This window comes from Lactuca sativa, chromosome 1 (assembly GCF_002870075.4).
Source record: "Lactuca sativa cultivar Salinas chromosome 1, Lsat_Salinas_v11, whole genome shotgun sequence".
Lineage (NCBI taxonomy): Eukaryota > Viridiplantae > Streptophyta > Magnoliopsida > Asterales > Asteraceae > Lactuca > Lactuca sativa.
The window spans coordinates 72,643,550-72,667,957 of NC_056623.2; the positions used below are offsets into that span (position 1 = coordinate 72,643,550).

Below are 24,408 nucleotides of genomic sequence, written 5' to 3' on the forward strand. Positions count from 1 at the left end.
CTTGACAGAGAATCTTATATGTCAAGAAGTCAGTGGGAGTCTTGTTTATCTTGAAAAGTTTCAGGAGAAAATCAAGAATAAACCTTTTAGAAATCACTAGCACACGACCTGAGGTTGATAACCTATCGTGTTGACACATTCTTGTAGGGATGAGCGTTGGAACCACTAGAACCGGAACAGGACCGTAACCGGTTATGATTTAATATAGCGGTTCGGTTAGTGGTTCTTTAGTTTTAACTAAACCAGTCTCGGTTCTAAAACTGGTTCGGTTCCACAAAAAAACGGTTGAAAAACCGGAACGGGTCCGGAAATTTAAAAGACAAAAAAACATTGCAAATCTTTTTTTAAAATATTTTCTAATTATCTTAAATCCTAAGTAACAAAATCCATTCCTGAATCATCTAAGAAAAAGGGCCGCTCATTACATAATACAAATGCAAATCGGCATTTAGTGAGGAAAAAAATCAATTCTTGCTTGGGCCGATCATAACAAAATCCATTCCTAAAATCAATTCTTTTTTAGGTAATCGACGAGGGTAATCAAAGATCATAGATTCACTCATTCACAGATTCAAGTTGACGGAATTAGCAATCAAATCATCCCTAATCTCGACTCTCGGTTCTTGCTTGGGACTTGGGTAATCACGACCAGTTCAACAAATATCAACAATGGTAAAGCCAAGCTCAAGTAATTGGTTATATTTTAATTTCAAGGTTATATCTAGACGATTTGGTAATATTTTAATTTTAAGAATTAATTTCATGTATTGTTTTTTAAGCAATAGGTAGAGTCCTTATAAATTGTGGAATTTTCAAATTAAGGTTGTTATCATGCAATAAATTGTACTTGAAGCAATGATAATTGCATATGACTGCATTGATTATGCAGTTTGACAATGTGAGATGATTATTTATAACTTTTAGTCCATGAGTTCCATTTCATTTGCATCATGGTACTGAATAGATATACGAGTAAATAAGTAATGTGAAGAAGAGTACATGAGTTATTTTAATGTCACTTGATTATGTCATTATTGTGTTCCTAATTGGTTTGATGTGAATGAGGCTTGGTTTGTTAGATGATATATAATATATTTTTGAACTCATTTTGGTAGATGATATATAATAAAATTTTCTTTTGAACTCATTTTGCAAATATAGGATCATGAATATGACTTTATTGATGATACACCACCGGTAGTTAATAATATTAGTGATGGATCCGAAAAAGAAGATGTGCCAAAACCAAGTCCTAAGAAACGAAAAAGGAATGGAGGCATGCCAAAACCAATTACTAGAAAACGAGAAAGAGCAAGGAATAATCGTAAAGGAACCGCTCCTTGTTGGGTAACGTTCGAGCCGGTGTAGATTGTAGAGGATGAAGGTGTTGAAAGAAAAAGTGTGGAATGTATTCATTGTAAAAAAAACGGGACATCTAATATGAACAAACATTGGAGGAATTGCAAGTTAAACCCGGACAACAAAGAAAAGCATGATAAAAACCAAGCCAAATTGAATTTTAAGAATGAGCCAAATGGCGAGACTAGTGTACAAACATGGAAACATGATGACGTTAGGATCAAACGTGCATTACTAGGCCTCTTTACCGTTGGTGAACTACCATTCAAGTATGTTGAAAATGAAGCATTTATTGAATATACTAACGCGCTTAATGGTAGGGTGATCTTGCCTTCTAGACATAAAATTTCCCGATATGTAGGCAAGTTTTACTTATATGAGAGGAATAAATTGCTCAAGTATTTTAGTAATGCAAACACCGCTATACACTTAACAATCGACACTTGTACATCCTCTTGTAAAAATGTCAATTACATGGTTGTCACGGCCCATTTTATTGATGACGAGTGGGTCATGCACAAGCGAGTCATCAATTTTAGGGAGATAGATACACATAAAGGTGAGGATATTGGACGAGAGTTACTAGCATCCATACATGGGTGGGGTATGAAAAATGTTATGTCAATGACCGTCGATAATGCCACATGTAACGACACGACAATCGAATTTTTGATTAAAATGTTTCCCACGATTTACGATGGTGAACGGTGTATTGCTCACATCCTAACCTTATCGTGAAGGTTGGATTAAAATACCATGACTATCATGTGGAATGTGTACAAAAGGCGGTGAAGTATATTAGAGGTTCAACACAAATGATTAAGAAGTTTAAAAAACCAATCAAAGATGTTGGGTTGGAAACAAAGAAATTTTTGTGTGGCGACTCTCCAACCCGATGGAACTAGACATTCGAGTTGTTGAAAACCGCCTACAAGTTATGGGAAGCTTTTGTGGAATTTGGCATCAAAGGTATTACTTTTTTTTGTTTTAGCACATTTTATTATTGTTTCCCGGTTTTTAAAATAGCATAATTCACTCATATGAAGTCGAAATCACTTGATTTTATTTTTAAAATGTAGATTACTGTTTATACTTCAGTTTAGACTTTTAAAAAATCATATTTTGGTTCAATATTGAATTAGATACAAGCCTTGAAAGACAACATATCAATGCATCATTTTTTCTGTTTCAACATATTTTATTAATGTTTCCCGGTTTTTAAAATAGCATAACTCACTCATATGAAGTCTCAATTATTGTTGTATACTTTTCAAGAAATGATTGGTTCCAAGGATGAAACGTTATCAAAGTCGGAGATAGAATTCAAAGCATATGAAATGCTTTATGAGGTCGAGAGGAAGATTGAGAAATTTGTTAAGACCTACTTGGAAAAATACGACATGGGCGGGTCTTCTCAACAACAAAGTTCTCAACAAGTCGTTGATCGTGATGATGATAACGAATTTTTGGCAACTTCCTTAATAGTGGAGGTGACAACTCGGACGCGGTGGAAAATGAATTAATTATATATTTGAAAGAGCCCATGGTTACGAACAACAAAAGTTTTGATATCCTAAGTTGGTGGAAACTTAACGGGTTAAGATTCCCAATAGTTGCTCGGATGGCAAAAGGTATTGATTTTTTTTTTAATATTTCATATTTCTTTTAATAATTAATGATGTTACCTTTAACAATAATTTATTTTTTAACAGATATTTTGGGGATACAAATCTCAACTATAGCATCGGAGTCTGCCTTTAGCACAAGTCGTAGAGTCTTAACCGACTATCGTGCTAACTTGTCGAACGTAATAGTTGAAGCTTTGTTGTGTACCCAAGATTGGGTTATAAAGAGTAGAAAACCTATAATAGACAATGTGGACGACATTTTAAATGACGATGAAGTAGCTATGGGTATTTTGTACTTTCAATTCTTGTCATATTTTTATACGACCTTTACATTTTAGTAAATGCTAACAACATTTTTGTTTTGTGTTTTATATAGAGATTGAGGATGCTTTACACAATGACAAAACAATGGGAAAGATGGAGAAGTAGATGATAGCTAGAAAGAATTGTTTTGGTTTAAACTTGATTGGTTGAATTGTATTAAATTTGATATGTGGGGATGAGTTTGTTTTTTGAACACTACTATGTTTTTTTGAAACTTCATTATTGAATATTATGTTTTTTTGAAACTTAATTATTGAATATTATGTTTTTTTGGGAAGCCAACTTAACAACATGTAAGTATTATGAATTACATCTAAATTAGTTGCACCTAATTTTTAACCAAAAAGCTCATTAGTTTCACCTAATTTTTAACCGGTTCTTGTTTGGAAAAATAACCGAAAAAACAGGACCGGAACCGGAACCGATATTGGAACCGGCGGTCCGGTTACCAGTTCTTATACTATCGTAATACTGGTTCCAGTTCCGAACCGGTCCGGTTCCAACGCTCATCCCTACATTCTTGTTTTTGTGCCCATTCCAGTTGAGTTGACAATGCTTATGAGTTTTATGGTTTTCATTTGACTGCATAAGGTAAAACACCTTGATCAATGAAAGTACATTGATTTGTATGGGTGAGTTTCTCCATAACTTGGAAGCACTGGTAGGAGCTTGTGCTACCGGATGACAAGATTAAACAAGTTCAGTCCATATGAGTTTGAATTTTTCATAAACCTTGTCTTATGATAGTGGTTGAAAATGACAAATTCACATGGATAGGAACACATATACCATAAAATCTAAGTGGCAAGAGCTTTCTCTCTACTTCACAAAAATGAGTGTGAGGAAACGCTTTTGCTAGTAGATTTTAAAGGATTGATTAATATCATTAGAGTTAGCAGTTGTGATAATTGTGTTCTCAAATTCGAGTATGATTACGATATCCCTATTCATAGTTCGAATTGTGAGAAATGGAAAATAGTTTGAACATTCGGGACTTATTGTTATAAGTTCTGAAAAGGTTTAGACACATACATAAGCTATCTAATGAAAGGTGTATGAGCTTGAGAAGTCTAGATAAAGACTTATCGAAGCACCAAATATCAGAAATTTAAACTTTGGTAAGAAAGTTAATAGGTATTGATTTCTAGAAGTCCAGTTGATTTCTGGGTACATGTCAAAGCTAGTGGGAGCATAATTCTTATGTTAACAAGAGTATAGTTGTTATGCTAGTGGGAGCATAATTGTTATACTAAGTGTTGCAAGTAGGCAATGTTGGTTATAGGAAACAAAGGTTACAAATTTGCAAGTTGCAAAGTTTGGAAGTTGTTTTGCTATAGAAAGTTATAGGGGAGAGAGAACTTATACTTCATTCAAATTTAAAAGTTTAGATTGAAGGATATAATAGAACTTAGTCATGAACCTATATGAATATCATGTTGAAATGATTTAACATTGGAAATTCAATATATAGAAATATTATAGCAAGAGACTGATCAAGTATCATGTCTTTATGTAAGACATTATGTATCGAATCTCATATGCTTCAGATATAGGATTGATCACATATGCTATAATATTCACTCGTTCTGATTTTCCAAATGCTTAAGGCATTAAGAGGGAAAAGGACTAGAAGTGGATATGACTAAAGTTGTTAAACAACTGTCAAGGACAATCAGAGGCTTACCAAAGATTGGTTGCTTGTGGACAGTTGGAAGTATAGTATAATTTTGGAAGGACCATATTGACATGTTCTGAATGGAGGTAACTCTTGTTCAGAATTGATAGTCATATGGGAATATGGAAATGTTTCCATAGTGGAAGTTAGATATTGAGATATATGTGTAAGATTAGCAACTTTAATGCAAGAAGGATGTTCAAGGAATGCTCTTTGAATGTGAGACTTCATGGAATTGTTTTTGTAACCAATCTCCAATGGAATGCTTTGTAATATCATTGGCAAAGTCTCTGTGACTTTGGTGCCTTGACATTACAAAAGGATCATTGCATGTAAGTTTAGACTCTAATGGATTCTAGTAGTGGAAAGAATTTGGTATTCTTACACTTGTGATAAGGATTTGGAATTGTGAAACGAGCATCATTGGAAATGTGTTCAATTGATATGTTTCACAAAGGAAGGACCATAGATAAACATAGTGTGCATGCTTGGACCATGGCATGAGTGTTGTTTTAATTTAAGTATTAAGTTGATTACTCGAAACATTATACAATGAATAAAGTCATATTAATATGGTGATTAAATAATAAGTGTTTTATTTATATTCAAAAGTTTTCAGACAATAGTTAATTAGGATATTCTTGTGTTTCACTTTGCATGTTTTACTTCCCGAATAACTAGGTTATTCAAACATCCACAGTCGATCATATTTTGGAAGTAATTAGTGAATTAAGATTGTCATGAATCTGACTATAGATTGTCTAAGAGCTTAGACATGGCACTGATTTGCTACAGTGATCATGAGTACTCCTGAAATGGGAATTTGAGTATTGGATTAGCCCACGCTCAGAGAATTACATCATGGATTTTATCACGAGTAGTTTTAAGACGATAATATCTTATATTCTTGAAATGGAGACATGTGATTTGTTGTTTACAAGTTAGTTGTGCATTGATAATACATAAATGCATCAGTAACTTGATGTTTTAAAATGGATTATTGTGCGTGATTTGATGAGTGAATAGTGTAAGCATATGAGTCGAAGTTTATCCATTCCTTTTGCCCTAATGGGGAAAAACAATATCCATGGGCCCCTCGATGATTTAGTGATGACATCTTAAGCGCTTGGCCAAGCCAGGACTGAATTGATGTGTTCAATTAGTAGTCTGTTGTTAGTCATCATAAATTGGAAATCGAGAAACAAATATTGGACAGAGAGAATGATTATAATCCATGTCTCATGTCCATACGATATCTTGTAGAACGGTGGGATATTTGATCACTTATCTAAAGGACATGTAACTGACTAGGTCAGAGTTCCACAACAGCTTTTGAAAGCTACGATTGCTAGTCAAATTTTGAGGTCATACTTGCAATCATAGTTATTAGACTTATCCAAGTGGGAGACTGTTGGATTAGGTGTCTATGCCCATAACTATAATTGGTATGTACTTGATTTGATAGTAGCATGGTCCTTTTGGGTTGCCTTCACTCATGCAACTTTGACAGAATGACTTTTGGAGAAAGAGGTTAAATTTATTATTTGGAATAATAAATTGGAATAATTGATTTATTAATGTATTATGAAAATAATATATTAACTATAAATCATACTACTGATTAGTATTTGATCAGAAATTAATTTGTAATTAATTTAATGATTAAAGGAATTGATTAATAATGCAAGGGTTGTTTTGAAAATCATTTATAGTTGTGAAATTGGGCTCTTGGACCCCTTGGATAGGAGTGGACGAAAACTATAGGGAGGCCCTATAGATTTTCGTCCAACGGCTTCTAAAGGAGGGGTTTGTGGGTTGCTTAGTCCCTAAGTAGGAAATTAGGGTTTCCACCTGAAAGCCCTAGCAACCACAAGTATTTAAGGAGGGTTACTCCTTGAATTTTCGGCCACTGGAAGCTAACCCTAGCATAGCCGAAAACATTAGAGTGCATCCTCCTCTCTCTCTATCATCTTATTGTATTGGGTTTTTGTGAACCATTAGAGGTGCAACATTTGAGACACTAAGCTTCAAGAGTCAAGGATCTTCAAGGTTGTTCTTGTTATTACTACATAAAAAGTAAGGTAATCTTCTAACCCTAATTTATACATGAATTTCGATTTGTATGCTAGTTTCTAGGGTTATTGCTTTGGTATTCAATTTGCATGTTCAATTAGTGAAAAACTTAGATCCAAAGCAATTAGGGTTGCATGAAAACATAGGTTTGTCGTTTTGCTCATAACCCATCACCATGTTCCCAATCCCAAGCCAACAATCAAACTAGAACATGACAAGAAACTGAGCCCATCTCTCCAACCCAACCGTTTTATTAAAAACAAATTGAAAACATTTTGTGAAAGATATTGGATCGTAATTTGAGTTTGGATTCACACAAGTGTTCCTCCAAATCCCTCAAACCAGCGCTCTAATACCAACTTGTAACATCCCATTTTCACAAACAAATTCTTCATTTTTAATTAGGGTAAAAACACCATTTACATAAAACCCAAGTTAAGAAAACTCATTTGTTCCAAAATGCAATTGTTTGAAAATCAGAGTAATATAAGTAATGTGGAATCTCCAATGTTGCTGATAAGTGTGTACAATCATGCCTTCGCTTTCCTACGTTCAAAAATGGTAACTGAAAAATATTTAATCCACAATTGTGAGATAAAGCTTAATGAGTTCCCCCAAAATACCATACACCACAATACACATAAAATGCAAGCACACATGAGCCTTTAGTCTATCTGGCCTACCTCGCAAGGCCCACAACATTTCTAGACCACTCTCCTAAGCCTACAATATGACTGGAACACCTCGCAAGGCCTACAATACACTTGGATCACTTTCTATCAGCATAACGCTGACCCACACCTGGCCTACAGCACATCGTTGGCCCGCCCGACTATCTTAGCCTACAATGCAAAGCAGGACCGACTTAACCCACCGCCCAATATGTTGACATATAGATCAAACAAACAATCAAATAACACATAAGCAAAAACAACTATCTATACTATACTACATGTCTCACATCCCTCTACTGCATACATGGTATCGTATAGTACTCTACGAACCCACCAACATATCATTAATGAATGCATAGCTATATGTAATCAAAGGTGAGATAAACAGTCAAATAGGTGATCCCACTCTAGATCCAAAACCAAAAAAGTAACATGCAAGAAATCCTAGATTAAGAGTTCTCAGGCTATCCTACGTGACTACATACAACCCTTAGGGAACTTAACTAGATGATCACCGATCCCTGGTACTCTAACCAGCATACCACTACTCTTATATCCTAACATACATGGATATATAGTGTAACATATAGTATAGTGAGGAAACTCACCTAAAATGTTGAACTGGATAACACTCCAACACTCTCAATTCCTCGCACTAGACAATCTCGCGAACCGATGGTCACCAAATCAAAGAACACATCTTGATCAACAATGGGTTTAACTATAGGTTAAACCTAAGGTCAAACTAGTCAAAGTTCAATGGTCAATGGTTAACAGATCTACAATCCCCACAATATGGCAAGATCTTGACCACATCGTGGCCAACTATGGACAAAACAGTTGAGCATCTGAGCACCTCCACGTTGTGGCTTCTGGCAGTATGCCAAAATCTTCATTAAGTGCTTAATCTTTACATATCTAAACCCAAAACATCAAATCTACTTCTTTTCAATGACTTAATGGATAAAGTTTCAAACTTTATCCATTTGGACTCCATTCTAAGGCTAGATCTACAATCGCAAGTCCACTAAGTCCTTAATGGGACATAACTTATGCATGGACACAAGGTGACTCTAACATGACTCATTTTCCCATTCTACAGAATATATTGACTATAGAGGAACCATACCAAGCTCTGGAGTTCCTCAAACTCCAAGAGCATCCATGGAAGGGACCAAAACCACCAAAATATGACCTCAAACTTGAATATAGAAGAATAAGTGCCAAGGTATAAACTTTATACCTTCAACAACTCAAAAATCTGAAGATAATTTTGGATCTAAAATTTCTCCTTGTTCCCTTGCACCAAGATAAACTGCTCCTTTCCCCTAAGCTTCACAAAAATCCAATGAATAAGCTGTAAATCAAGCAATCAACCGAGCAGGGAAGCTAGGGTTTCGTTTTTATGGGTTGGAGGTTGAATAGGATGTCATAAACCTTATGTATAGGTGATTAAATACGGAAGAAACCCTAAAATCATAGGTTCGGGCTTCAGCAGCTGCCATGTTGTGGCACTCTTCCTTGACACGTTATGGTGACCATTAAATGTGCGAACCATGCATTAGCTATGCCACGTCGTGGTACCCCATTCACCATGACATGGCACATGGTTTTCCCCAAAACCCTACTTTGAATCCCTCAAGCCCTCAACCGATCTATCCTAGAAAACGAGTGTTACACGTTTCCTTAAGATTCCATGCTTCTAGCTCAATCCAACGAATTATTCAGATAGATCATAGTGTACTATTGTAACATCCTAAAAATACCAAGAAAATTTTTCAAATTTTAAAGTAAATAAAACTATTTCCATAAACATCACAAGTTAATAATTTAAAAAATAAGTGTATTGTTTTCATAAAATATCATAGTAAATCCCAAAATCTCGTAGTGCGGAAATCATCAGTGGATGCAATGCAATCAAGCTGGCTCTGTTCACTTGCAACTTGAAGTACCTGAAACCTTTAAAACTTAAACTGTAAGTACAAAGGTTAGTGAGTTCCCCAAAATACCGCATACATACATAACAGTGGGCCCCGCCCTAGGGGTATATTTCAACCTATATGCATGCTATGATCCCACCATTGTCTTACAGACACTTCTGGTGCTACATCTCCGCTATAGTCTTTCATGAAATGGTATCCCATGCAAGTGTTGTGATCCAACCACATTCTTTCATACAAGTATTGTGATCCCACCATAGTCTTTCATTAAAAAGTCACACAACAATCTAACATACATGACACCTAGTGTCCTACATATCATAGTGAGAAAACTTACTTGATCAAAGAACTGACATACACTTCTCAAAATCTTCACCAAATCAGCTACACCAACCTCCTAAACCAATCACAAACAATACATTAGTCTGCAACTCAATATCTTCCCAAGTTTGACCAAAAGTCAAACTAGTCAATAGTCCAAATCAACTTCAGCAAGTCACCACGTCGTAGCCAACTAATGGACATGTCGTGGCAGCTACACAACAAAATAGTCGTGAAAACCCATTACTACGTCGTGGAGAGCACCATGCCATGTTGTGGTTTCTGGACCAAGACATCTTAATCGAATAAGCTCTAAATCTGTTAAGTCCTTTGCTCAGACTTTCCAGAAGGTTTCCTCACATTCCAAAAAACCTTAAAAAATGCTTACTTTATGTATATGCATGTCCAATGCATGTCTTTCCCAAAACTAGGTCAAAAAAGGAGAGAAAGGTGACCTAATTCTCATGCAAGACTCCAAAAGACTCTCAATTTCAACATCTGAAAGATAAAACACTCAAGATACACTCAAGGTTGATAAATTTACGAACTTTATCTAGATTTCATCCATAAACTCCAACCAAGATCATAAAAAAAGGACTCAAAGTACCATAAATCTGAGATCTATGAAGCTAGTACCATCAAGAAAAGAACATGGACACTTACAAAGGTCCAACAGATTCACGAGAGGTTAAGTTGGCGCTTGTTTGCTGCTAACTAACTCCATAATTTCTTCATTCTTCCTTCAAAGAGTTAAAAACATCAAATGAAGCTCAAATATGAAGCTGGATGGATTAGGGTTTGGTTCTAAGCACTTAGAGGGGATGGAGGCTAAGGGCCCAAGGCCCGAGATTTAGGGTTTTGATCCCTATCTGTTACCACTTCGCTCCAATACATGACCACTTCATGGCTGCTTAAAAATGATCGCGACTCATAAGACGTTTCCAAGTCATGGTGATCCTCCTTTACCACGCCGTGGCCACCAAATATTCACAAGATTGAAGCATAAGACTCATACCTGGAAACCAGATATTACAATTTTTTATCGCATATTATTCGAGGCGAATCAATTCTCAAGTTAATCCACGCTATTACACTTGGTAAGTTGGAACATCTTTTACTATAAATTTTGTATTATACAATACAAGAGTGAAAACGATACTCACATTAACATTGACATCTATATAGCTATTATTCATTTCTTTAAATTCAAAAATCCTTGAATTTTCTCACTGAAATAATAATTCTAACTACTCCTACTAGCACTGACATACTTATGGTCCACCTTTGTTTCTCTAAATTCAAAACTCTTTGAATTTTGTCATTAAAACAAGAATTCCATTTTGCTAGATGCTTGTTTCGGTTCATAAATGAACTTACACATTTTATCTTCCTTCGATAATGTGTTTGCACCCATCCTTATTTTTTATCTTCTTGAAGATACACAAACACTTATGGTTTTAAGGTTAAAGGTTTTATCAACCAAGATTCAAACTTACATGTATTGATTCTCACTCTACATGTCATCCTTTCTTCTCGCAACTTTTTAGGGCATGTCATGACTTTCAATATCTGGCACACTCTGATTGTCATCAATCAGTGACTTATTTTCCTCAGTAATATAGATTCTATATAACTAGGTCTATGACATCCTCTATAAAGTTTATTAGGAAGAGTTGGTGGTATGATAGTTTTCTTTACTAACCTATTAAAAATCGAATTGAATCTTATCAAGATTAGTGTGGCCCTCACTTGCTCTTTTGGATATCAACTTCATCTCAAGAAGGACTTCCCTTCGAGCAACAAACATTTTTTTCAAAAGGTTTGTAAAGTAGTTATCCAAAATGCTTGTTGGGATGTCCAACGAGACAACAAATCTATAATTTAAGTCCTAGATTGTTGAGCGTTTTACGAAGAACATAAGTCTCATAATTGTAGACTTTCATATGTGCTAGTAAGGGATGAGCCCTTACTCCACATTTCAGAGAGTGTCTAATAAACCTTCTTAGTTGGTGCAAGACCAATGACTCTTATAACACTTGTTCACTGTACAATTCGTGAATTAATTGTAAAGCGTAATACGACTCATCAAGTCTCAAATCAAAGAATGATTTATTTCTCTATCCAACTACACTCCCTATAGCAATGTTCTGCTTGGGGAAACTTATGAAACCTTTTCAAAATTCCTTAGATGATCGACATATTATTGATCAAGATGCTCATAATTCCTGTAGAGTCTAAGTATCTCATCCTCTTGCCCAGTTGATTCTTAACTTTTTTATGAGATTTCTGAACACCTAAAAAGTTCCAAACTCTTCTTCATACTCTTTCGAAGCTAATGAACTTGTTCTTGTATTGTGGTTATTTTGAAGGGGTCATTAGTGTAAACTAATTTCAACTGATATATACATCACTTAGTGATGCAAATATCATATATCTTGATAAACAAGATTTGTATTAATCATAAGACTTGAGGTCGAATGACTTCCAAAATCTTATCCAACTGGATCTTTGGTAATGCAATTTTTTATTCATATCAATGATACTATGATTTGACAAGTACATTTCATCCAAACTTTTTGATGTATTTGAACTAGTACGTTTTGTGGTCAAATCTGAACAGACAATTAGTCAGGCCAATTCCTTTAAATATTTATCTACCTTGACAGGACATGGCTTGCATTTATCATAAGACTCGTGGTCAAATGAATTCTAAAATCCTTCTGAATAGATCTTTGGTAATGCAATTCTTAGTTCCAAGAAGATGATTCCACATTAGTACTTCAGATTCAAACATTCTAATCAGTTTTGAATTATTGTTAATATATTAGTTTCATAGATTTTATGACTTTTCTTTTAAATAGAACAACATATAAATTGTTCCACATTTAAATTAGTCAGAACAATCTTATGAAATTTGTATAAACAATTTTAATCATAAACCATAGACTTAAAACATTTGGGAGAAAGATTGTTTTTTGATCCTATGAATAGTAGCAAGGGCCCGATATTCATGATCAAATTTCCTTCTCCTTGTTTTAGTCTTCTTACCCCCCTTTTAGTCATTAAACATTCTTGCAAATATTAGTACTTTATCCTTAGTAAAATACTCAAGGATTGAAAGTAATGTTCCAATGATATTATGAATTTTCATATCTGGTTGCAAGGTTGTAGAACTCGCTACTCGGTACCTGCTCGGCCGACTGGGGAGTAGCGAGTACTCGGGAGTACTCGGGGAGTACTCAGATTCGGTAATTCATGTAGAAATATTTTTTAGAAAATTATATATGTCAAAATCATAAGTGAAAAGCATAACTTGATTGAAATATATAACCAAAATTAGATACATGTGAATACATAAAAACTGAAATACACATAATTGTCCCACTACGTGGATAATTACTGAAAATTTAAGATATACATGTAGTAATAATCACATGTTTGTGTTAAATAATAAATCATTAAGTGCATTATACATATTAATCTTGAAATTCTTGATTTTTTTCTCTTTTTATGATAATTTTGACCCTTTGACCGAGTTTGACCGATTTTGACCGAGTTGGCCGAGTTTGACCGAGTAGGCCCGAGTTTGACCGAGTTTGTCCGATTTTTGACCGAGTTTTATCGATTTTTGGCCGATTTTGACTAAATCCGAGTTTTTTGGCCGAGTTGACATTACTCGCCTCGGTGGAGGGCCGATTCCGAGTAATCGACCGAGTAGGCCGAGTTTTGCAACACTGTCTGGTTGTAGACTAAACATTCACGAGAACGAGTTGTCATTTGATCCTATGGATAGTAGCTTGGGCTCGTAATCCATGATCAAATTATCTTCTCCATGTTTCAGTCTTATCCATCAGAAAAATTAGGCATTTATGCTTTATTGGTCATTTTCTTGTTATGGAAACGAATATTTTATCAGAAAAAGTCTCAGAATAAGTCTTCCTATTGTCCTTGGCGTTTAGGGCCAGATTAGGTACATCACCACTAACCGCCTTTTACACATGGGCAACTAACTTTTTTATTCTTGATACTTCTATTCATGATAGAATGTAGGAGTATTTTTGAAGTTGGAGTTTCAATAGCCATGTTAGTCCCAAAGGACCTCAACATGCCATACAACTCCTTTATGGATATTTCCAAGATGTTCATATAAAAAATAGAATGATCTGATTATATGTATATGTTAGCTAGTTAAATATCACCATATTCAACTCCTAACTTGATGAAATTCCGTTTTACTTGAATAGTTTTGTAATGCAGTGGTGGGAGGATCTCCAAGAGGAGCTTTCTAATAGGAATGATTTCTCTATTCGTTTATGAGAATAATTCTCAAGCTACAAATTTTGACTAGATTGATCATCCTACTATCTAATCCTTGTCAAGGTTCTTAAAAGGAGATTATCGGATTATCTTATAGACATCACATTCGATATTAATTTCATTCTCATTTGATTTATTAATTCTTAAAATAAATTTTAAGCGTAATTAATTATTTCAAAGGTTAGGATCCATATTTGGCTCTGTGATGTGTAAAGGGATGTCGCAAATACACCATAAAGTTATTTAGGTACACAATGCACTTTGTCAGTTTCAATCTCTTATGAAACTCCTAGATTATTTTAGATTCATTGGCATCCAATGTCATGTTAATCTTGGATTGTGCTCATCTCGATTCAATGAGGGGAATGTCGCAGATCATTGAATAGATGGTGAATCAATCATCCAGAACCACGTGACACTCGATATAAAATTATCCTCATATTGACATGTCGGTTAACCACACACGCTCCATCAACATTATAATTTCACGAGTGACAGATGATATTAACTTCTATTTTCGTAATGACTTGTCGGTTAACCACACACACTCTATCATCAAAATATAAACAATATGTGCATTTTCATGAGTAACACAAGACTCACGTTATATAAAACGAGATTTTTATTTTATTACTTTAGTTAATACTTTAAACTTATGAACGATTATCTAATCAACCATTTCGGTAACTCCATCTCAAAATACAAAGAGGCGGTGAGGGTGATAAGTCTAAGGGTTTTTGAAAACCGACCTCATTTGGAATCGAAAAGACCTCATTAAACCTCTCTCAAAGCATTAGATTATGTGAGTTTACTCATGGTTCGACGATAACATTTCTGCTAAACATATGAGGACGCATGTTTATAACATTGTTTTACATATAATATTCTTACCATGTATCATAAATCTAAACCTTTTAAATTTATATTCTTTTTCTTTAATGGTTTAGCTAATAAACTTTCAAAATTTGTGATTATTTGAAAAAAGTTTATAGTTTAGAATGTGTAACAGTGTTGATGGCATGTCAATGATGATCTCTAGTCGATTGGATTGAAAGGTTTACTACAACCAACACATACACAAAGAATAGAAAAAAGATCCCAATACATATATTTTATGATAAACTGCTACCCTGAAGGAAAAAAAGAATTACTTATCAGATAGGAAGATAAGATTCATTCCATAATCCTATATAATCAAAATTGATTATGATAAAATCTCTAATCAATTATCTAAATTAACTATAAATAATGAAGATTTTTAAATTTAAAAAAAAAAAAAAAAAAAAAAAAAAAAAAAAGTCTAAATAATCTTTAATGACCAAAAAACACCTTAAATCAAAGGCAAAACAGCAAAACAATGGATTCGACTAACCGGTCAATTTTCCAACTTTGGATTTCATGTTTTGTATCGTTGATGAACAAGCACAAGAACAGGATGAAGGCTTGGGATTTTAACAATAGTAATTTAAAATAAATTAAACTGGATAAAGAATAAACTTCTTTAAATATTAAGGAACCTAAAAATAAACAAATGTCGAGATGTACACCATCTCAACATCACATAGACATAGAGTGACCCGAATTTGTCAGTACGTGAAACAAACTTGTCCCTATCCAAAAATAAATAAATAAATAAAACATGTTTAACATAAATATATAAGTGAAAAAAATGACGTAATAAAATTGGATTCTTAAAAAGCATAATGAAAACTTATATACCAACCAAGATCCAATTCACAAAACCCAAAAATAAACCAGACTAAATACACACAACTCTACATAAAAACACCCAAAAGTTCATATATATCATATATATCGACTCCAACCAACAACTTCCAACTTCCTATTTCTATCAAAAAAACAAAACAAAACAAAACAACATGGCATCATCAATCAAGACTCACATCCAACAATTGGGGTGCAAAAAAACATAATTCGCATATCGACTGACTCAGTGACTATAATCATTGTTGGTGTACTTTCTGTAATGCTTGGTGGAACAAATCAATGAACTGATTATCCTGCACATCATAATTTATACCAATGATTTAAATACAACTTGATAAAAAAATTAAGTATATTACAAAAAATGGTCCATGTGTTTTATAATTTTTACTGTGTTTCGTCCAAAATTGAAACCTTTTCCAAATTGGGTTCTTATTTCAAGGTTACATATCGATTTTGATCCCTGGATCCTTGAAACAAAGACCAAACTCAGAAAGTCCCAGGGACCAAAAGTGATACAAAACCATATTGATAAGGACCAAAACTGAAAAATGTTTTTATTTTGGAGTAAAAATTAGAAAGCATATGGACCATTTTGTAACTTACTTTAGATTTTAATACCGCGTGTAATCCAATATTGAAACATTTTTCAATTTTGGTCCTTATTTCAAGGTTTCATATCTCGCTTTTGGCCCCTAATAAAGACCAAAATCGATACAAAAACTTGAGATAAGAACCAAAACTGCTTAATTTTGGACTAAACACAATAAAAATCAGAAAAAAGCACATGGACCGTTTTCATAATTTAATTTATAGATTTTAATACTCGTTTGTAGTCCAATACTGAAACATTTTCAAATTTGGTCCTTATTTCAAGGTTTTATATAAACTTTTGGCCCCTATAACCATACAATAAAGACTAAAATTGACATAAAAACTTGAGATAAGGACCAAAACTGAAAAATATTTTTTAATTTTGGACTAAACACGGTAAAAGCCAGAAAAACACATACGATTTTTGTAACGTAGTCTAGAATATTTAGATACCTGGGCAAGCATTAGAAGGGCATCACGGACTTTTTCCCTGCTGAATGATCCATAATTTGGAGAAGAACTGGAACCAGGGGTAAGGGAAGGGGGTGGGGTGGGTGGGGGGAATGGTTGGAGCAATGGAATCCCATGGCTACGCGGTTGAACAGGAGCCCCTGGAATAGATGGTGGAATGGAATGTGTCATCAACGGAGTTGGAGTTGGAGTTGGAGAGGGTGTAAAAAAAGAAAGGGGTTTGATAAGATTAGTGACACGTGTACTGTTATTGTTGATGTTGTTGACCTGGTCTTGACTTTCATGGAGTGGGATTCCGATTCCGGAGGTTGATGAAGGAAAGGATGGCATTTGGAGTGGCGTATGGTTGAGTGAAGGGGAAGATGCAACACGGGAATGTAATGGAATTGATGTGGAGGTGTGGTATGGTGGAATGGAATTGACTGAGTTGGATGGATGGTGTCCTAGATTCATGGTATTCTGAAGGAAAGGAATTAGTTATTAACGTATAAAATAAAAGGAAAAATTATAGAAAAACCATTATGTTGATGAAATAATACATACACCAAAGAAGTTTGCAAATGAAGAATCTTCAGGGATATCTGTGGAGCTTGAAGTGGTAAATGGTGGTTCTAGTGGTCCTTCAATTACTGAAGATGTGGGTACAGCTTCAAGTTCCTCAAATTCACTACATATATAAAACTTTAATTATAGTTATTGTAAATAAATTTTAATGAAATAGTGAAAATAGTATTGGGTACCTTTTGTTTACTTTTGGTTTGAGAGGGACCTTTGAATATGCACCGAGTATCCTGAATAAATCAATAAAAAAATGTGTGTGATTATGATATTCTTAAGCCATTGTATTCCTTCTTCAATTCCATTATACTAAAGTAGCAATAAAACTTATACTCTTCAACAATCCAAACATAAAGTTCACAACTTTAAATATCTCTAGAGTTTGATAGCTCAATTCCAACTCATAACACTCTATATGCATATTCAAGATATTAAGAAAAAGGAGGAGAAATAAATACCTTGTAAAAAGATTTGCAACATCCTCACACTCACGTGGATTGTAGAACCAAATACCATTGACCTCTTGAGCAGGATTTCTATACAGGAGATATGGAACTTGAAGTTCATACTCAAAATCCCCTAAAAGATCCTCAACTAGATTTTCTGTGGAATGTTAATAAAATAAAATATGTAAAACAAAATATAAAAAGTAGAGTGCCTCAATTAGAAAGGTGGAAGGAAGCTTGCCTGTATTTCGCCGATTCATTACTATAAATTGAAACCTTGGTTGGGCATTCCTGCAATTAGATCTAAATAAGAATCCATATTTTTGTTTATAATCAACAAAATAGCATTGTTCACAATGACAACAACCTTTTAACCACAAAGAGAGACCCTTCAACATCCTTTCGACTCTGAAAAAGTATAAAAAAGTTAATAACACCATTGATGAATGAATTATATAAGTGATCAGAAATATCATAATCTGTGTTGTTTGTATAACTATAATATATTAACATATTCTTCTCCAATGATCTGGTGTGAGGTGCCTGGAGTCTAAAGAGAACAGCTTTATAATTACATTACTATTGTCTGTTGGCTATATGTTATCTGTTCACAAAGGTAGAATTCTAATTCTCTGTATAATGGAGTGATCCTCGATATTGGCTGTTGAATAATATAATATACAATGAGATAATTTTTCATTACATTTGATATGTGAAAAATGTTATTTTGGATATGATGCCATAAAATGTAAGTAATCCAGGTTCGAAGTCTAAGATCCCTAGTTCCATTTTAGTGTTTCCCCCAAATACTTCCTCTAAATCTGTCGTGCATCAACTTAAATCAACTCATCCCTGCTCAAACATTTAGCCAAATAACAAACAAATCAAATAAACAAATACATAATCAACAAATACCATGAACTGCATTCGAAAACCTAATGCCGATATTGTCGTATCGCGTCAGAACCCTAATTAATCGTATATAGCTAACGTTTACCATTGTTCTAGTGCCGTTTCACGTACGAATCCTATCGAAAAAGCTAAATGAATCAAAATTAAAACAGAAAAAGAAATCCTAACCCATTGATTGAGGTCAACGTTGAATTCGTAAAAGGTAACATGAGCGGCGGTGATTAAGATCTCCTCAATGTAAGGATCCATTCTCTGAAGTACAGTAAGGTTAAGGATTTTTGTACTGTTTTGATCCAGATTGGGCATCAATTTGCCATTTTGAGACATCTTCTCTCTCTGATGAATTCGATCGAAATCAATCCAACCCCTCCAAGGAAACCCTAAACCCAAGCGAGAGCGAGAGAGAGAGAGAGAGAGAGAGAGAGTAATCTGATAAGAAAGTCGGTTATATGATTTTTGTTGGCGCTAAATAGTCCATGAATTTTTATACTTTATCGACATTTGTCGTGTTTATAAAACCTTATTTTTTATTTTGGATTATTTAGTAATAACTAATAAGACGCTATTTATAAAAAAGTTTGTTTGTTTGTTTTTTTAATCTTAAACTAATACGTATAAGAAATTTTTGTGTTTTTCTTGAGATTCATGTGAAAGCATAGAAAAACCATTTTTGTCGAATTTATAAATGTATCAAAGGGACCACAGTCCACACTTATAAATATAAAAATAACAAGTGTATAATTTCTAAAAAATCACATTTCTAAGTAGTTGAAATTTACAAATTATGCATTAATTGATGATGAAATTTAGGGTTTTGATTATTTTGACAAGCAATTAATCGGTTTTTTTCAAGAAATATAATATATGGTTTATATGTTAATTAAACCACATTTATATCACCACATTCTTGAACATTAAGTTTTGTTGTTAACAAACAACTAGATCAATTCCATTGATAAACAACTTTACAACAATTTCAATTCACACTCATATCGATCAATGTTGAAACACAAATCATGAAAATGACAAACTATGCAACCATGAAGAACATTTCGTGTTTTTTAAAGAGAAAATGCAGATAAAACGATCAAGCACATGAGGACAACAACCGCTAGAAAAGAAGCCACCACTGCCCCACTAATTTCCTGACAAAAATCATTAAATTGTTGACAAATCGCTGGCCAATTTGCATCTGAATTTCCGTTATGGGCCAAGTAGACTATGGATGCAGCACCACCGGCTGCCGATGTTGTCAAAGCAACCATAACCTATCATAAATATTCCACTAGTTAATAATTATATGGTAATACTTATAGTAAAATAAAGAATGAATAATATAAAAGTGACACAAATGTATAATATCATAGTATTAAAAATGTCTTACGATGTCAAGGAAGATAAGAAGCACCCTTGGAGCCACCAATTGAGGACGAATAATGCATACAATTGAGATAGGGATCGAGAGGGCTAGGTAGGCAGCAGTGATGGCATTAGCAATCACAAAAAATCTGTCATACATAATATAATATATTGATATTAATATCGTAGATTTTTTTAGTAGAGAATATATTATAAAGTAAATAAAATTGAAGTTGTGTAAAAAATTTAGTCGGTTTTATTTTTTATTATGACTTACGTAAAAGCTGGTAGATCATCAAACTGAGCTTTGAATTGGAAAAACTGAGTGAAGAAAGGGAGAGTTTGGTCTGTAGACCCCATGGCTATCGCAGCTCCTAAAGCAGCTCCGATACCAGCTAGCCTTAGAACCACATCAAATACAGCTAACCCTCTTTTGTACCCTCCCTTAGGAGCCTTTTGAACAATTGGTTTGATGGTACTTGACGATGGTGGTGCCAAAAGTGGTGCCTTCCCTTTCCTTTCCTTGGGTGTCTCGGTAATGTTGACTGCGGTTGACTCGCCTTCCATTTTGGAGAGAGAAAGAGAATGATAAAATGTGATGTAGAGAGAGAATGTGAATAAGGGAGAGGTGTTGAAGGTGATGAGAGAATGTTGAGTGGAAGAATGTATATATAGGAGATAGATTAATGAAGAGTAGGTTAACCGATTTGTGTTAGAAAATATAATGGAGTTTGGAGGAATAGAGAGTGGTTGGTACCTTTTTCTTTTGTTTTGTGGAAGAACAGTTTTTTTTTTTTTTTTTTTTGGAACATATGATCGTAAAATGATAATGATAATAATCTTATTATTAATTATGTAATAATGTTAATATATGAAGTAAATTCAATGTTCATCAAAACATCTGTAGTCAAATCACGGCAAGAAGATGACGAAAATGATAATTTAATGGAGATGATGTGGATTATGCAAATAGTTGTGATTAATATATCTTTTCATGCAAATATGTAATTCACACATATAAAATTTTTAATAAAAAGAAACTAAATAAACCCTATATTATGTTTTTTTATTTACAAGATCCAATAGAACAATCAACAAAATAGATGTAAAGTACATAGAAATATCATCATAATGTTTTCATGTATGTCTTTCGTTTTTATTAGATTAAAACAATTATTATTTTACGCAAATATATTGTAACGAGATGTGCATATAACAAAAGAAAGTCAACTAAATACCAAAATTTTTATCCCAAAATCAGTCAACTAAACAACTAAATCTTCCCTGCTCCATTTATGTATGATGGAAGGGAATACCGTATACCACCTAAACACTTTTCTCTATGCTATCTTTTTGTTATTAGAGAGGATAAATAAATAATGTAGCATATTTATTTTTAATATATTTTTATTCTAAAAAACTTCTTTTTAAAACCAATAGTTAAAAATCTGGGTTATTCGATTAAAATCAATAAAATACAGTTTCCTTCATAATCGTGTATGTATATTTAGACATTAATTATATAAATTTTAATGATCAAAATTAAATGAATCTTGATCAAAAAAAAACATATGAGAAATGATGTTTTAAACATTCGGTTCAAGAAATCAAGTGATTTTTAAAGAGATGAAACCGGGTATAGAGGAATTCAACAAAAGAATGGTATTGATCAAAATAGATAGTGTTTTTTAATGTGTGTGGACATCTAATGTGTTTAAAAAATTTACCACATCTTGGGGTGTAGTAATGCTCATAGAGTGCATTATAACTCCCCCCCCCCCCCCCCCCCCCTCCAAAAAAAAAAAAAAAACCCTGAGACCTCAATGTCAAAGCATATGTGGTATGACAACCATGACCAATGGTAGTCCAAGAGTATATGGTAATGATGGAGACAAACACAAGCATGATGTTGTTGTTGGAGATGTTCACGTTTCGTTGTTTTCAGCTACATTATATTTTACACGTAAAGAAAAGCATGAAAAGAAAAAGAAAAAAAAAGTCGAAAGAAAAACGTCAATCATGCCCTTAATAAAGAGTTTCATTCGATTTTTAGAAGTGGCGGGAGCTTTGGGATAGGAAACGACATGAATCAAAACAAATTTACAAAAATTAATAGAGTATTGGTGTGGAAACGGAGATAAATGAATTTAATAACCCTAAATATATGTAATATAAAAGGCGGGTGGTGATGAATCTTGTTCGGTTCAAGGAATTAATTTTTTTGGGTCTACAAGAAACACGGATGATTAGAATGGAACTATTGAAAATAAAGGGTCTTAGGGTGAGCATTTTGATTGGACCAAGTTTGACAAAAAATAGTAGACTATGGACTAGACCTATTAAGGCTTCCCATGTCTAGGTCCGAATCTAGGTCCAGGTCTAAGTTTTTCGGTTCTTGTACCCGTTGGACCGATACAACTTTTTGAAACCCTACGAAATCTACTACTTTAAAACAAATACACTGTGGACCTAGACCGGGCCTACCTGGTTTTGTACCCGGACCAATTTTGCATGATTCGAATAATCGATAACCAAACCTACTCTAAAAACCAAATCTAGTATGGGTACACATGTCTTGTTCTCGAACCAGTTCAAATGTTCATCCCTAACTAGTAGTGATCGGGGAAGATCACATGGGATTAACTCCATTTAAGATCCTTCGGTTTTATGAAGAGTAATACTTGTACGAACAATTGTTGTTATCATAGAGAAAGAATAAGTGTTTCACTATTTAAAATGTTGAAGAGTAATACGTGTATGAACAACGTTGTTATCATATAGGGAGAATAAGGGGTCGTTTGATAGTTGCTGACTGGGTTAGAGATGACTGGGTTAAAAATGCTGACTGAGTCCATATCTGACTGAGTTTATGTTGTTTGATTATTTATCTAAATGGTTGTGCTGAATGAAAAAATAACCATATTACCCTTGTTTTGTCTCTTGTGCTGGATAAAAAAAATTATGAAAACACAAATTATCATATAAAATCCAAATTAAACATACATCAATTAAAATCTAAATACAAATTGTAATACAAAATCCAAATACAAATTGTCATACATAATAAAAAAAAAGTACACCATTTAACGTGAACCATTTGAAAGTAACTGATTAGCAATTTGGTCACGCAAAATAGTCATATAGTTAACGGTTTCTGAACCCCATTCTATGTCTTCTATGTTTTGACCCTCATTTCCTCCACCACCCACATTATGAGTAACAATAGTGTTTTGTTCAAAGTTCGTAAATAATTCATCTTCAATATCGTATTTCCTTATAAAATTATGGACCGCAACACAAGCAATGACTATGTCTCTTTGCACTGGAAAAGGATAAGGAGCCATTTGTTTTAAAATTGGAAATCTCGCCTTCAATACACCATAAGCACGTTCAATGTAATTTCTAAGTTGTGCATGAGCATGATTGAACATTTCTTCCTTAGTCAAAGCTCTGTTTCTTCGAAAACCGGCTAACCAATACCTAGTATTGCGGTAGGGGGCCATAAATCCATGGGTGTTGGTGCATGCGGCATCACAAAGGTAATATTTATCTGTAGATGTATGACAAATTTATCATATAAATAATATAGATAATAAAACATATAGTAAAGTTACAAACCTGGTGGAGGGAATGGAAATCTGGAAGTTGGGTTAAATGCAACTTCTTTCAAAACTTTAGAATCATGTGCTCTACCCTCCCATCCAGCCCATACAAAGGTGAATATCATATCAAAATTACAAATTCCAATTACATTTTGATAACATTCACATTTTCCTCTTCCCCTATAACAAGTTTGTTGTTCAACAGGCACAACTGCATGTACAAGTGTTCCATCTAGTGCACCTATTGCTCCGGGAAATATCTGCATTAGCCGTCTATGTCGTTCTGAGGTATTTCTTGTTGAATTAGACGAGGTTGGTACTATAACTTCTCGTGCAAAACACATCATTGCACGTAAGAACTCATGAAAACATTGATGAATCGTTTGTGTGGAGTGATGAAATCTTTCTTTAATGGCTCGAAAACGTTCAT

At 33.9% G+C, this 24,408-nt stretch overlaps 3 protein-coding genes across 3 annotated transcripts; all 3 read right to left on the reverse strand.

The window, feature by feature from the left end:
* Nucleotides 1-15,999: 15,999 nt before the first annotated feature.
* Nucleotides 16,000-19,460, reverse strand: LOC111916670 (mRNA-decapping enzyme-like protein). Its single transcript, XM_023912343.3, has 8 exons — nucleotides 19,186-19,460; nucleotides 18,473-18,513; nucleotides 18,347-18,396; nucleotides 18,118-18,262; nucleotides 17,842-17,892; nucleotides 17,645-17,768; nucleotides 17,084-17,560; nucleotides 16,000-16,332 (listed from the first exon to the last, which is right to left on the reverse strand). Exons 1-8 carry the CDS (start codon nucleotides 19,342-19,344, stop codon nucleotides 16,276-16,278), a joined length of 1,104 nt encoding a protein of 367 aa, XP_023768111.1. The 5' UTR covers nucleotides 19,345-19,460; the 3' UTR covers nucleotides 16,000-16,275.
* A 476-nt stretch (nucleotides 19,461-19,936) lies between these two features.
* LOC111916576 (casparian strip membrane protein 1) lies at nucleotides 19,937-21,026 on the reverse strand. Its single transcript, XM_023912236.3, has 3 exons — nucleotides 20,654-21,026; nucleotides 20,402-20,525; nucleotides 19,937-20,285 (listed from the first exon to the last, which is right to left on the reverse strand). The coding sequence occupies exons 1-3, from the start codon at nucleotides 20,941-20,943 to the stop codon at nucleotides 20,079-20,081; spliced, it is 621 nt and encodes a 206-aa protein (XP_023768004.1). The 5' UTR covers nucleotides 20,944-21,026; the 3' UTR covers nucleotides 19,937-20,078.
* A 2,433-nt stretch (nucleotides 21,027-23,459) lies between these two features.
* On the reverse strand, nucleotides 23,460-24,244 carry LOC128127505 (uncharacterized). The gene is made up of 3 exons (XM_052765965.1): nucleotides 23,995-24,244; nucleotides 23,857-23,926; nucleotides 23,460-23,649 (listed from the first exon to the last, which is right to left on the reverse strand). The coding sequence occupies exons 1-3, from the start codon at nucleotides 24,242-24,244 to the stop codon at nucleotides 23,460-23,462; spliced, it is 510 nt and encodes a 169-aa protein (XP_052621925.1).
* Nucleotides 24,245-24,408: the final 164 nt, after the last annotated feature.